A 14,988-nucleotide genomic window follows, 5' to 3' on the forward strand; every position below is an offset into this window, starting at 1 on the left:
GTATGTTTACCCCCTCCCCCAAATCTTTTAAAAACAGATTCTCTTGGTTGCTGGGAACATACACGGGGAAGTTGTGTGTGAGGGGGTATGATCCAGGGGACAGGGAGGATAAGCCCCTCACTCGTAGGGCCAGGAGTGGCTCAGCTTTGTGAGCTGAGGATGGCCCATGAGATCCCAGAGAGAAGGGCCCCTGCTCTGTCCCTGCTCTGTGCACCCCATTCCCAGCCTGAGAAGCCCAGAGCCACCCCCACCCCCAAACACACACACACCAGGGAGGAGAGCCAGTCACCCTGGCTCCCAGGCTCTGGCTCCAAGGCTCCCCGCACTAGGAGCTATTTTCAGCTTTCATGCTCTGTCTGTCTCTCGCCCGCCCTCCCTCCCTCCCTCCCTCCCTCCCTCCTCTGCTTCTTCCCCTCCAGCTCCATCTGTCCTCCCCTCCACCCTGCATTTCTACACAGGATGGCTCACAGACAGCTGCTCCCCGTGCCCACCTGCCACCATTCGATGGATGTCAAAGCAAGCCCTGGGGACTTCCCTAGAGGTCCACTGATTAAGACTCCGAGCTTCCACTGCAGGGGGCGCGGGTTCGATCCCTGGTCAGGGAAATAAGATCCCACATGCCGCACGGCAGGGCCAAAAAAAATAAATGAATAAAAAATAAAGTTATAGTGATGAAACAGCCCTAGTGGTGCAAGGATGGGACGTATAGCTCTATGGTATAGAATAAAGGTCCAGAAACAGATATATGAGAACTTGATATGACAGAAAGTGGGGAAAGTAAGGAGTTTTCAATAAATGGCATTAAGACAATTGCATATCCATGTGGGAAAAAGTAAATTAGAAAAAAAAAAAAAAAGCAAGCCCTGGTCAGGTGTGACCTTGGGCCCAGGGCCATTGGCACACGTTGTCATGTGGGACATTCTTCCTTAGACTCCTCCCTCCCCCCTGTGTCACTGTCACTTCCTCCAGAACCTTCCTGGACTCCCCTACACAAGCCCGGGGTGTGCCCTCACCCGCCCTGGATCACCAGAATTCCAATCCCGGCCCACCCTTCCCTGCCAGGGAAAGAACTGTGCATGGTCAATAAGACCGTAGAGGTCATTGGCCATTGCTATTGCAGCTGGAATTGTTACCGTGTTTAGATAGGGTGACCAACACCCGCCCCCAGTTTGCCCAGGACCGCTCAGGTTTGAGCGCTGGAACTCTGGGGAAACCTTCAGTCCCGGGGAAGCCCAGAAGGCTGGTCAGCCTATTTAGGACGGATCTTTCACTTGATCTCCCAACCCCCGAGAGCCAGAAAGGGAATCTCCCCCCTCCTTCCATTGTAACCTTCATTCATTCATCCACTCATCCCTTTATTCAACTCCTTTATTCAGCAAGTATTTATGAAGCATCTACTACACAGCAGACACTCTTCTAGGTGCTGGGGACATAACAGCATCCCTGTCCTCAAAGAGCTCACGTTCTAGCGAGGGCAGCAAACAGTAAACTGAGAAGGTGTGATTTATTACATGGGGATGATGTCTCGGAGACCACTGCAGGGCAGGGGAGGTGGGAGAGGAAAGGGGCAGTTCTAAATGCAGGCGCTGACGGGATTGGGGCAGACCTTGCCCTGGGCCAGGCTGGTTGCTTCAACACAGCTGTCCTCGCCCAGGGCCATCCTGCCCCCGCCTCACCCAGTTCTTCCGTGATGTGTGGGGGAAATCTGTGGTTGTCACAACTGGGGGGGAGGGGCCCCTGGAATCAAATGGGTGCGGCCAGGGATGCTGCTAAACCCCACACAGTGCCCAGGAGGGGCCCTCAGCAGAGGATGACCCGCCCCGAATAACCCCAGTGCCGCGGGGGAGACCCTGCACTAATATGATTCAGACCCGCTGGTGCCCCCAGATTCCTGCACAGGCAGGGACTCTAACCGGGTCACCTCTGTATCCCAAGGTGACCTAGAGTGGGGCAGCCAGGAGGGCTGAGGTGAGTATCGGGGGTGAAACGACAAATCTGTGCCCACTCTCCCCGCCGCACCCCAGGGGCGATGGCCTCTATCTCCTCCCTGTGCAGGTAGCTTTTCCCTGAGCCATTTCTTCTTGTCAAGGTCCCTGTCGCAGGTTGGGTTCCCCGACGATGACGTTGAGAGCAAGGATTGGAGTGCAGGTGGTTGATGTGAGACGTGCAGGAACAGATACAGCTGCCATAGGGTCCCGCAATTCCACTCCTGGGCATAGATCCGGAGAAAACTCTAATTCAAAACTATACATACACCCCTGGGATTTCCCTGGTGGTCCAGTGGTTAAGACTCCGTGCTTCCAGTGCAGGGGGCATGGGTTCCATCTCTGGTCAGGGAACTAAGATCTCACATGCCGTGTGACAATAAAAGAAGAAGGAAAGAAAAAAGAGAGAAAGAGAGAGAGAAAGAAAGAGAGAGAGAGAGAGAAAGAAGAAAGAAAAGATACATGCACCCCAATGTTCATTGCAGCACTATTTACAATAGCCAAGACATGGAAGCTACCTAAATGTCCACTGATGGATGAATGGATAAAGAAGATGTGGTACATATATACAATGGAATATTATTCAGCCATAAAAAGAATGAAATAATGCTATTTGCAGCAACGTGGATGGACCTAGAGATTATCATACTAAGTGAAGTAAGTCAGAAGAGAAAGACAAATATCATATGATCTCACTTATATGTGAAATCTAAAATACGACACAAATGAACTCGTCTACGAAACAAAAACAGACTCACAGACATAGAGAACAGACTTGTGGTTGCCAAGGGGGAGAAACAGTGAGGGAGGGTTGGACTGGGAGTTTGGGGTTAGCAGATGCAAACTATTAAATATAGGATGGATAAACTACAACATCCTACTGTCTAGCACAGGGAACTATATTCAATATCCTGTGATAAGCCATAATGGAAAAGAAAAAAGGTTTATTTATAGGTTCCATCCCTAACTAAGCTGGCCCATCCCCTCCCATGGTTCTAAGTGCAGCCCGAGGCTGCAGACTTCCCACCATGGTCTTCAGCTCCAGAGCAAGCCACCTGCAAACCACCCACATCTTCCCAGGGGCTGGCAACTCTCCTTTGCTACTGATTCCAAGACACATCCAGACAGCAAAAATGTGACCATGAAAAGAAACTCAGGCATGTTCAAATCAGGGAAATAACATTTTTTTCTTAAATTAATTAATTAATTTTATGGCTGTGTTGGGTCTTCGTTGCTGCACGCGGGCTTTCTCTAGTTGTGGCGAGCGGGGGCTACTCTTCGTTGTAGTGCGTGGGCTTCTCATTGTCGTGGCTTCTCGTTGTGGAGCACGGGCTCTAGGCGCGCGGGCTGCAGTAGTTGTGGCACGCGGGCTTAGTAGTTGCGGCTCGCGGGCTCTAGAGCACAGGCTCAGTAGTCGTGGCTCACGGGCTTAGTTGCTCCGCGGCATGTGGAATCTTCCCGGATCAGGGCTCGAACCCGTGTCCCCTGCATTGGCAGGCGGATTCTTAACCACTGCGCCACCAGGGAAGTCCGGAAATAACATTCTTATCTCTGTTCAGTACTCGTTTAATTTTAGAATAGCTTAGAGTTACAAAAAAGTTGCAAATATCTGTACAGAGTGTAGAGTGCCATGGACCCTGACCCAGTACCCCTATTTCCAACACGTTAGTACGTTAGTATGACATGTTTATCCAACTAAGGAACCAAGATGGATACATTGTTATTAACTAAAGTCCACACTTCATTAGAATTTCCCTAGTTTTCCCCTAACATCCTTTTTCTGTGCCAGTCTCCTCTGGGCTGTGACATTTTTCAGACGTCCCTGGGTTTTGATACCTTGAAAGTTTTGAGGAGGACTGGTCAGGTATTTTGTCCCTCAATTTGTCTGTCTGTTTGTTTTCTGATGTTTTCTTATGGTTGGTCTGGAGTTATGGGGTTTGGGGCGGAAGATCCAGACAGAGATAAAAATGCCATTCTCCTCAGGTCACATCAAGGATACACACCATCAACGGGACTTATGACAAACGATTTTACCCTTGATCACCTGGCCAGTATCGTCTTTTTTTTTTTTTTTTTTGCTGTGTTGGGTCTTCGTTGCGTGCGGGCTTCTGTAGTTGTGGCACGGGGGCTCAGTAGTTCTGGCTCCCAGGATCTAGAGCGCAGGCTCAGTAGTTGTGGCCCACGGGCTTAGTTGATCTGCGGCACCTGGGATCTTCCCGGACCAGGGCTTGAACCTGTGTCCCCTGCATTGGCAGGCGGATTCTTTTCTTTTTTTCTTTTGCAACCAAAACTTTAATCCCAAGGATTCTCACAAAACACATTACAAATGACAGCATGAAAAAAAAAATTGCACAGTAACTCAAAGTTCAGCTCTACAATATACTCTTAATCTGGCAGGACATTGATATCTTGATAATCTCAAATTTCCAAAAAAGATTACAAAGAGCTATGTATTCATGTACAGCAATCACAGAGGGGACTTATGACCTCACTCAAAGGTAAACTAACTTCCTTGAAACTTCTTAGATTCTAAACTCCCTGGACAACCTCTTGTCCGGTGTGAAGACTAGTGGAATTTTTAAACCTCTAATCTAGGGGAAGGGTGCGGCTTTCATTTTTACCTGCTGGCTTGTGTTCACAGCACCTTTTAAAGACTGCTTGCTTAACTACAGCTGCATACCATATCCCAGCTACAGAAAGTCTTTTCAATGTTTGCCAGTGTTGTTTCCATAATAGTAAGCATCACACTTTAGGTGGGCAGGAGTTAGAGTTTTATTATCAGTCTAGGCAAGACCAAAAATTCAAAGCAAATTCAATTTTGCTTAAGGGAACATTGTAAGGTAACAATTCTTCATATTACATGCCTCATAGGACCCATTTCAAACCATAGAGAATGACACCTTTATGGGTCACTGTCCCAAGAGACAAACAAATGTGAACAACTAAAACATTTAAAAAGTGCACCAAGCTTCGGAAGTCTCAAACAAAACTTGAATTTTCTGTACATACTCCTGTCAAATGAAGTTATTGCCTGTACACCACTCCTCTTGCAAAGTGGTCTTCTATTTCCTTTCATTTGACCTAGATCGGCTAGGAGACCTAGAGAAAGATCGGGACGGCTTGTGATTTCTCTCCTGGGACAGGGATCTCTCTCTTCTCCTGTATCTAGAAAGGGACCTGCTCTGGCTGACGGAGAAGGCTCTCCATCTTGGAGACGTGTGGGAGGTGGAGGACTCCTCCTCCGATAATCATCTCGAGGGCGACGACCCCAACAAGGAGGCGGTCACGATTTCGACTTCCCTTTTCCCCATTCGACAGGTCCACTCTTACTCGGCAGCCACATAGTGTTCTCCCATCTAGTTCTCGGACAGCATCGGCTGCATCTCGGGGATCTTCACATTCAACAAGAGCGAAGCCGGGAGGGTTTTTAGCAACCCACACACTGCAGAGTGGTCCATAATAGCCTAAAGCTCGTTCCAATTCAGCCTTGTTACCACTGTTTCCAAGATTCCCTACATAAACTTTACAGTCCAACGGACAGGAATCACGATGCAAGACCCTCGTGGCTCCTGGGTTTCACCGGCCACAGGGTGGTCCCGGGCCTCTAGAATCTGGCAGCTGAATCTGCTCGCACAAGCTGTCCTGTGGGGATGCTTTTTCCCCTATGTGTCCAGCCCGGGGCCCTGCTGTCTTGGCCCGGCCTCCCCGGTGAGAGGGTGAACCCCAGCTCCCTGGAGCAGACACTCAGAGCCCTGGTGACCGGACTCAAGGCTGACGGGGCTGGAGCGGCGGCTGGACATGTGTGGCCAGCCTGGTGGTGTTTGGCCCCCTCTGCACTTCCAGTTCCAGCTGAGAAAGAGCCTCCCTGTGTCATTTTCTCCTGGTTGTGTAAGGATCCCCGGTGTCATTTGACAGAAATGTAGATGGTGTGTTCTTTCTCTCTTTTCTCCCTGCTTCCTCTCCTCCCTCTCTCCCTCCCTCTCTCCCTGTCCCTCTTTCCCTGTTCCGCTCTCCCTCTACCTCTTTCCCTCTCCCTCTCTCTCTCTCCATCTGTCTCTTTCTCTCTCCCTCCCTCTCTCCCTCTCCCTCTCTCTTTCCTCTCCCTCTCTCCCTCTTCCCTCTTCCTCTCCCTCTTCCTCTCCCTCTTCCTCTCTCCTCTGCCTCTTTCCCCTACCTCTTTCCTCTCCCTTCCCTCTCCCTCTGTCCCTCTGCCTCTTTCCTCTGCCTCTTTCCTCTTCCTCTTTCCTCTCCCTCTTTCCTCTCCCTCTTCCCTCTCCTCTCTCCCTCTCCCTCTCTCCCTGCCCCTCTCTCCCTCCGTCTCTCCCTGTGCCTGTTTCCCTGTCCTTGTTTCCCTGTTCCGCTGTGCCTCTACCTCTTTCCCTCTCCCTCCCTCTCTCCCTCTCCCTCCACCTCCTTCCCTCTCTGGAGAGGGAAGGAGGTGGAGGGAGAGGGAGAGAGAGCAGGAGAGGGAGGGGGAGGGGGAGAGGGAGATAAAGGGGGGAGAGGGAGAGAGGGATAGAGGGAGGGAGGGAAAGACATCTCTTCCTCCCTCCCTCCCTCTATCCCTCTCTCCCTCCCTCTCTCCCTCTCCCTCCCTCCCTCTCCTCACTCTCCCTCTCCCTCCCTCCCTCTCCTCCCTCTCCCTCCGTCTCTCCATCTCCCTCACTCCCTCCCAGAAAGGGAGAGACGAGACGGAGGGAGAGGCAGAGACAAAGGAGAGGGAGAGAGGGAGAGGGAGAGGGAGGGGGGAGAGAGGGAGAGGGAGAGATGTCTCTTCCTCTCTCCCTCTCCCTCTCTCCTCCTTCTCTCCCTCTCCCTCACCCTCTCTCCCTCTCCCTCCCTCTATCACTTTCCCTCCTTCTCACTCTCCCTCGTTCTCCCTCTCCCTCTCTCCCTCCCAGAGAGGGAGAGACAGAGGGAGAGGGAGAGGGGGGAGAGAGGGACACGGAGATGGAGGAAGGGAGGGAGGGAGACAGAGAGGGAAGCAGGCACCCTCTCTCCCCCTACCTCCTTCTCCGACTCCGCCTCTCCTTCGCTCCCTCCCTCTCCTCTCCCTCCGTCTCTCCCTCTCCCTCCCTCTCCCTCTAGGAGAGGGAGAGGAAGGGAGGGAGAGAGAGAGAGGGAGGGGGAGGGAGAGGGAGAGACGTCTCGCCCTCCTTCCCTCTCCCTCCCTCGCCCTTTCCCTTCCTCTCTCCCTCTCCCTCCCTCTGTCTCTCCCTCTCCCTCTCTCCCTCTCCCTTGTCTCTGCCTCTTCCTCCTTCTCTCTGTCTCTGGGAGGGAGTGAGGGAGATGGAGAGACGGAGGGAGAGGGAGACTTGGATGGAGAGGGAGAGGGAGGAGAGGGAGCGAGGGAGAGGGATAGAGGGAGGGAGAGAGGGATAGAGGGAGGGAGGGAGAGACGTCTTTGTCTTTCCCTCCCTCCCTCTATTCCTCTCTCCCTCTCCCCCCTCTCTCTCCCTCTCCCCCATCCCTCTCCTGCTCCCTCTCCCTCTCCCTCCACCTCCTTCCCTCTCCAGAGAGGGAAGGAGGTGGAGGGAGAGGGAGAGGGAGCACGAGAGGGAGAGAGGGAGAGAGGAGGGAGAGAGGGAGAGAGGGAGAGAGGGAGAGAGGGAGAGAGGGAGAGGGAAAGAGGTAGAGGAAGAGGAAGAGCGGAACAGGGAAAGGGGGACAGGGAGAGAGGGAGAGGAAAAGAGGAAAAGACGGAGAGGGAGAGCGGAGCAGGGAAACAGGGACAGGGAAAGAGGGAGGCAGAGAGGGAGAGGGAAACGGGGAGAGGGAGGGGGGATGGATAGACGGAGAGGGAAATAGGGAGAGGGAGAAAGGGACAGGGAAAAAGAGACAGGGATGGAGGGAGGGAGGGAGAGAGGGACAGGACAGGGCGAGAGGGAGGGAGAGAGGCAGAGGGAGAGATGGAGGGAGAGTGAGAGGCAGGGAGGTAGAGGGAGAGAGGGAGACAGAGAGGGAGACAGGGAGAAGCGCTGATGGGGGCTCCCTCCCCCTCCCATCCTCTCCCCACTGCTTTCTCTTTTTTCTGCTTCAACAAACACCAGGCGCCTTTTAGATCAGCCCTGAAGTCAACGTTGATGCTTGGACGGCTTGACCTCCCCGCTGCCTTCCAGCCCGGGACCACAGCTGGGAGATGAAGTCTGCGGGGCCCTGGGCGGCGGCGGCGGCGGGCTGCACAGGCACCTCCTCTGACGCCCAATCTCTCCTCGTTTACGAGGCAGCCGCCAGCTCCCCTCCCTGACTCCCCAAGATTTGGGGCCTTTTTAATATGTGTCGATAATGCCATGAGCTACTATTTAACTTTTCCACGAGGACCCATCTCCCAAAATGCAGTGGTTTTCAGCCTTGGCTGCACTAGAGAACCCCCAGGGAAGGGAGAGACGTCTGTACCTCCCTCTCTCTCCCTCTCCCTCCGTATCTCCTTCTGGCTCTCTCCCTCTCCCTCTCCTTCTGGGGTGATGCCCGATGAGCTCAGATTCGCACATATTCCCCCCATCCCCTCTCTGTGCCTTGCGTGGGGTCTGGGCCTTCTCACTGTGGCCCGGGTACGGCCTTGACATTCAGACATCGGTTCCTGCAAGGACACTTGCGTTTGGTCCATACCGCGTGTGGCTGCAGTCTGTGCTTCTCCCGTTCAGCATCTTCAGTAGATGGGGGCTGTGCATGAGCCCTTCATCTTCCCCGCAGACACCACTGCTGCTTGCTCGGCCTCGCGGGTGATGTGGGGGGCACGGGGGACAGTCCTGTGTCCCCACCTTCTTGGGCTGCAGACAGGCCACGTTGGTCCTGTGGTGACTGGGGGCTCCCAGGAGAACCCCACCGCAGAGCGGGAGAGGTGGCCCCAGAGAAGGTGGCGTACGCCTGGGGCCGGGCCTCACCAGCCAGCCCCGGGCCACCTGCAGCAACAGGCGTCTCGCCGTCCAGGGGCTGGGTGTTCGGGCACCGTGGGGATGAGCTGCTGTCTGCACGGCAGCCGAGTTTGTATTGTTGAGCCCGGGGAGGCCCCTGGGTGGCTCCTGGAGAGCCTGGTCACATTTCTTCCTGCCCTTGGCCTTAGAGCTCATCACGGTTCACGCCCTTTCTGGTTCCAAAAGGACCTGTGTTCATAAAGACCACGTGTTAGGACAGCACCAAAGTGTCTAGAAATCCGGGCCAGGAGGAGGACGGAGGGGGATTGGCTGTGCCCGCCAGTGGCCCGAGAGCCCTGCCCGCCCGCAGAGACCTGGCCCGGGGCCCGTGGCGAGGGCGTGGCCCACAGTCCCCAGCGCTGGCCGTCTCTGGGTTCCAGGAGCACTGCGCGATCCTCGGGGAGCTGGTAAGGCTGCAGGCTCAGAAGTCCCGCCTGCTGGGGTTCAGCATGCGTGCCGACTCCGTGCTGGAGATGAGCATGGCCAAGACCAGCCAGGTGGTGGCCACTTTCCTAGGTAACCCCGCCTCCCCGAGTCCCAGGGGGGACAGGGGTCAGGTGGACCTTGACTGGACGTGGTGCTGCCTGAGACCCCACTGTGTCAGCCCTTGGGGGTCGCCTTCCCCAACCCTTCATTCTGCCTCGAGGGGCGTGGGGTGGGTGGCGGCTGGGAGGCTGCCCCAGGGACATAGCCGAGCCTCTCCCCTCCGCCCGCAGATGAGCTGGCCCAGAAGCTGAAGCCCCTTGGGGAGCAGGAGCGGCCGTGATCCTGGAGCGAAAGAAGGCCGAGTGCCAGAGGCGGGGCCTGCACTTTGACGGGCCCATCAATGTCTAGGACCTGCGCTACTACATGAACCAGGGGGAGGAGACGCGCTACCACGTGGACCAGTACCTGCTCAATGAGTCCTTCCCCATGCGGGTGGTCACGCGCGGGCGGCTGGGCATCTCCCAGGAGCTGCTGGGGCTGACCTTCGACCTGGAGGAGGGCGCCAACATGTGTCACGAACATGTGAGGCTCTACACGGTCCGGGACGCGGCCGCGGGCAAGGTCATCCATCGGCAAGTTCTACCTGGACCTCGACCCTCGGTGCATGCATGGGGGAACCTGTCGGCTGTGAGCCGGGGCTCCTCTGTGGAAGCGGGGCTTCACCTCACCCGCGTCCCTCCCCAGGGAAGGGAAGTCCGGGCACATGGCCTGCTTTGGCCTGCAGCCGGGCTGCCTGCAGCAGGATGGGAGGCGACAGATGGCCATCGCGGCCATGGTGGCCAACTTCACCAAGCCTACGCCCAACCCGCCCTCCCTGTTGCAGCATGAGCTGGAGACCTACTTCCATGAGTTCTGGCAAGCGATGCACCAGCTCCGCTCCCAGGTGGGTGCGGGCGCGGGGCTGCAGGCAGGGGGCGGGGAGGGCCCGGGCTCTCCCGTGGTCCTCAGGCAGGCCCTCGCCACGGGATTCTTCCGCTGATGTCACCCCGCACGTGGTGACGCCCTCGGTGTCAGTTTCCAGCATCAAACCCCACGCACTGGGCGCGAAAACAACGGAAGTGGATGTCCTCAAGACTCTGGAGGCTGGAAGCCGCAGATCAAGGAGTCAGGACTGGTTCCCTGCATGTTAAATACATGTATTCAAGAGTTGCCTTTAAAAAGACAAAAGAAAAGAAAGGAATGTTGCATGCAAGTCTGGTGACAGGCGGTGATGAGAACCAGAGGGTAGGCTCTGGGGCCGGGAGCGCCGCGCCCTGTGAGGCCCTGGGGCTGCTGCCAGTCTCGGTGGAGGCTCAGCAAGTCCCAGTGACTTCCCCACGGGGGGGTTCCGCAGCTGAGCGTCTGGGCCCAGGACCCAGTGCTCGTTCAGTCTTCCTGCGGTCAGCCCTTCGTCCTGAGAGCGATGCTCTCACAGGCTGCACCGGAGCGCGTGGGGACACTTTACTGAGCTGTGCAGTCGTCACTACTGCCCTGCTTTGGAACATTTCCCTCACCCCAAAAATGTCCCTCACGCCCTTAGTTATCATTCCCTCCCCTCCCCTGCCCCTGACAACCAGGAACCCACTCTGACTCTGTGGATCTACCTGTTCTGGACGTTTCCCCTCAGTGGGGTCACACCCTGTGTGCCCTTCTGTGCCTGACTTCTCTCGCTGAGCATCGTGTTCTCAGGGTGCATCCACGTGGCAGCGAGTGTCAGGGCTTCACACCTTTGCGTGGCTGAGGGCCGGAAAAAAGACAAACGACAAGAAAGGCACGTTGCCTGCGACTCTGGTGACAGCCGGTGACGAGAACCAGAGGGAAGGCTCTGGGGCCGGGAGCACCGCGCCCTGTGAAGCCCTGGTGTTGCTGCCAGTCTCGGTGGGGCACGGGCAGCGCCGTCCCCAGGAGCTGCTGGCCAACTCATCAAGTCCCAGCTGGCCAACCCCGGTGCGGTCGGGCCGAGGGAAAGGAAAGGGGCTCCCGGACCGCCCGGCTGGAAAGCGCGGCCTGCACACAGTGCCAGCCCCCCGTCTCCTTCCTCCCGCCCTCCAGGCCTCTTCAACCTGCGCCAGATCGTCCTGGCCAAGGTGGACCAGGCCCTGCACACGCAGACGCCCGTGGACCCGGCCCAGGAGAATGCCCGCCTCTGCCAGGAGATCCTCGGGGTCCCAGCCACGCCAGGTAGCCAAGTGCGCGCCGGGCCCACCTTAGCGGTCGGTTGGCGGCTACTGCCCAGGTCAAGAGGATCCTCTGGTGGTGTGTGAAGGGGGACCGACTGACGGGCTCTGGCCGAGGCCCGCTGACCTCTGGCCTCTTCCTGCCTCGGTTCCTCGGCTGGTTCCTTCAGCTGTGGCCCGCGGAGTCCGAGGGTGGGGTGGGCGTATCTGCACGTGCTTTCTGGAGAGCCTGGAAGAGGCAGGAGAGGGCTTCATACCCCGGACGGAACGCGTCGACGAGCTTTGCCCGTGCGTGTCAGTGCGGAGACGCAGTTCACTCCCTCGTGAGCGCTGGAACCCGCGCTCTCCCCGTGCTGGAGGGTGAGCCCTGACTCATCCCTCGGAGCCTCGGGCAGCTGACCTTGTAAGAGGCTTAGGGGTGAACCCTCGTGAGCTTCAGCAGAAAGTCGGCAAAAATTTATTTGTGTCCCTCCACTGAGTTGCCCGCAAGGTCCCCGTTTTCTAGAAGTGTTGGGCCAATACTCCCTCTAGTGGCAGGGGACTCGGACAGGGCTGCTTTGAGGCCCCCCGCTCTGGGGAAGGGGCACGGAGCGGCCAGGGGGCCGGGCAGGAGCCTCTCCGCGTGTGTCCCAGGGACCCACCTGCTTGCGACCTTCGGCCACCTGGCAGGAAGCTACGACGCCCAGTCCTATGGCTACCTGTGCAGCGAGGTGTACTCCGCGGACACGTTCCACACACGTTTCAAGCGGGAGGGCGTCCTGAGTGGCAAGGTGAGAGGCCGGCCTGCCATGCAGACCAACACGGAGGTCCTTGGCCTGGGCCTAGATGCTTGTGCCGCCCGCCTGGGCCTGCCAGGCTCTGAGGGCCCTGCCCTGGACCCCCTGCTCCCCTGCCCTTTGTTGAGTCACAGCAGAGGTGGCCACACCCACACCCTCAGTGAAGGGGGTGCTCCACCCTCCTGCAGCCCCGCCCCCTCTCCTCAGGTTGCCATGGACTACAGAAGCTGCATTCTGAGGCCAGGGGGCTCCGAGGATGCCAAGGGCATGGTGAAGCTCTTCCTGGGTTGTGACCCCACGCAGGACGCCTTCCTCCTGAGCAAAGGGCTGCAGGTTGAGGGCTGCAAGCCGCCGGCCTGCTGAAGGCACGGGGTTTTGCCCACCCAGGGGGGCCGGGTGCCTTAGAGCCCTGTCGGGGCGGGGGAGGGGCCGCGTGTCCTCCCAGCCCCTGATTCCCGGTGGCCGGCCTAGGCCAAAAGTCTCCACCTGCAAGTGTCTGGAGAGCCTGGCATCAAGGCTCCCCCTTGTTGCACTAATGCAATCCCTTCCTGGGGAGCTTTCCTGGTAACAAAACGGTTCTTTGAAAACGCAGCCGTTAATAAAAAGACTCTACTCCTGGTCTCTGCCTGCCGTCCCTTCCACCACAGGAGTGGCATGGGGGCCGTCACACTGGGGGGAGTTCTGACCTTGGTCGGGGATCAGCCCTGGGGCCGTGGTGACGCGTCTGGGTCACTGGGAGACGGCTGAGCTGTGGGGTGAGGTCAGACGGGGATGGTGCCCCGCACCCCGGCCGGGCAGGCTCTCCAGTGAGGGGGTGTCAGTTTCCTGCCGGCCTCTTGCCCGTCACTGTTTGGCATCTCGGGGGCTGTCATTGGCTGGAGCTCGTTCTGGCGGTGGGCACAGCTGCGGGAAGCCCGGCTGTGGCTGTCCCTGTCCCCGTGTCCCGTCCTCCTGCTCACGGCCGGCCGGCTGGCTCCCTCTGGTCATCGGCAGCTGCCGAAGTCTGGACCACAGCAAGGGGCTGCCTTCCTGGGTCCTAGCGATTCTTCCCAAAGGCCTTAGGGATGTGTTTTGGTGGCAGTAGGAATTCAGAGAGGGTGCTGCACCACTGGAGCGGTAGGGTGGCTCTGGACCGTCCCGTGCGTCCTTCCCTGGCCTTTGAGCTCCTCGGGAGCCCTGCCTCCGGCCCTTCGCCCCCACAAAGGACGCCAGGCAGCGGAGCGAGGGCGCGGGCGGCGCCCCGACCTCCTCCCCGTGGCCCAGGCGGGCAGGCCGTGCCACGCTCTGTCCTCCCCTCAGCCTGCCCGCCCGTTCTCACCCGCCCTAGGCCAGTCGGTTGTGGACCAGGCTGTGGTGTCTGCCCTTCTGCAGCCCCGGTTCAGCTCCCTGCACCCACTTCGGTGCCTTCTGTGTTCTGGGCTGGTCGCAGGCCCAGAGCCGGTGGGCAGGCACCCCGTGGCCGGGAGGGCTGTTCGTGTGAATTCCCTGGGGCTTGAAAAGGAGCACAGCCGGCCTTCCATCAGGCACCTCTCGATGGCTATGGAAGGGGCACGTCGGGGCCTGGGGGCTGCTCGTCTTCCTGTGCACCGAGCCCCCAGATGGTCCCCGTGCAAAATCCAGGTGTGGCGTTGGCACCCCAGCTGTGTGCCGGGCAGTCCGTGGCGGGCGACACAGGCCTCGGGCTGGTGGGCCACAGGGTTCTTGAGCGGCAGGTCAGGACTGAGAGGGTGAGGCCTTTCACCGGGTCCAGGGCCCAGGCTGACGCCGGCTGGAGGCCCCTCCGCTCACCACCCGCTCCCCCCAGCCCCTGCCCTCACGTGAGCCCCCAGGGCTGAGCTCAGGTGTTGGATGCCCCGGCTCCCCGGCAGCCCAGCCCGTTCCCAGTCCTCCGTGGTCACTGAAGGACTTGGAAGCAGGTTGCCCCACAGAGACTGCTGTTCTCCGAGCCCTGGGCAGGGGGCAGGGGGCAGGGGGCAGGGGGCAGGGGGCAGGGAGGACGGGCACAGGGCCCTGCAGGGGTGTGGTCGCCGGGGCAGCCGGAGCAGCTCCACACAGTAACTAAGAGCATCTCACCAAAAACAGTGCGTTTCTCCAGCCGCCCCGGGACCTGAGCTCAGGTCCTGGGGCAGGAAGGGGCAACAGTGCAGCTGTTAGCTGTCACTGGGGGTCAACTGTGGCCCGCTGCCACCTCTTAGATCCTCCCCCGTCCCCTTCCGGGGTTGCGACCGGACCCCTGCCAATCGGCTTCTCACTCCTCCCCATCCCCTACGCCTGCTCCATGAAGGTGGAAGGAACACATTTTTAAGAAGGTTGGAGCCTGGGCTTCCCTGCTGGCGCAGTGGTTAAGAATCCGCCTGCCAATGCAGGGGACAAGGGTTCAAGCCCTGGTCCGGGAAGTTCCCACACGCCGCGGAGCAATGAAGCCCGTGCGCCACAACTACTGAGCCTGCGCTCTAGAGCCCAAAAGCCACAACTACTGAGTCCTCGTGCCCCAACTACTGAAGCCCGCGCGCCTAGAGCCCGTGCTCCGCAACAAGAGAAGCCACCGCAATGAGAAGCCCACGCACCGCAACGAAGAGTAGCCCCCGCTCACCGCAACTGGAGAAAGCACACACGCAGCAAGGAAGACCCAACGCAGCCAAAAATAAATAAATTAAATAAATAAATAAAT

At 58.1% G+C, this 14,988-nt stretch overlaps 1 protein-coding gene and 2 pseudogenes across 1 annotated transcript; 1 reads left to right on the top strand and 2 right to left on the bottom strand.

The window, feature by feature from the left end:
- Positions 1-4,812: 4,812 nt before the first annotated feature.
- Positions 4,813-5,785, bottom strand: LOC133084665 (serine/arginine-rich splicing factor 3-like; annotated as a pseudogene).
- A 3,548-nt stretch (positions 5,786-9,333) lies between these two features.
- Positions 9,334-12,680, top strand: LOC133084666 (thimet oligopeptidase-like; annotated as a pseudogene).
- A 480-nt stretch (positions 12,681-13,160) lies between these two features.
- Positions 13,161-14,579, bottom strand: LOC133084667 (basic salivary proline-rich protein 1-like). The gene is made up of 4 exons (XM_061181458.1): positions 14,479-14,579; positions 14,135-14,265; positions 13,714-14,017; positions 13,161-13,617 (listed from the first exon to the last, which is right to left on the bottom strand). The coding sequence occupies exons 1-4, from the start codon at positions 14,577-14,579 to the stop codon at positions 13,161-13,163; spliced, it is 993 nt and encodes a 330-aa protein (XP_061037441.1).
- Between the last annotated feature and the right edge of the window lie 409 nt (positions 14,580-14,988).

Source organism: Eubalaena glacialis, chromosome 2, assembly GCF_028564815.1.
Source record: "Eubalaena glacialis isolate mEubGla1 chromosome 2, mEubGla1.1.hap2.+ XY, whole genome shotgun sequence".
In the NCBI taxonomy this organism is placed as follows: Eukaryota; Metazoa; Chordata; class Mammalia; order Artiodactyla; family Balaenidae; genus Eubalaena; species Eubalaena glacialis.

What these genes read in the sequence shown, in the direction of transcription:
- LOC133084667 (XM_061181458.1), bottom strand. Translation starts at nt 14,579, where the DNA reads ATGGGGAGGAGTGAGAAGCCGATTGGCAGGGGTCCGGTCGCAACCCCG. An exon ending in CGGGCCACAGTTGACCCCCA is followed by an intron (nt 14,266 to 14,478) that starts GTGACAGCTAAC and finishes CCCCCTGCCCAG; the next exon opens with GGCTCGGAGAACAGCAGTCT. An exon ending in AGAACACAGAAGGCACCGAA is followed by an intron (nt 13,618 to 13,713) that starts GTGGGTGCAGGG and finishes ACGGGCGGGCAG; the next exon opens with GCTGAGGGGAGGACAGAGCG.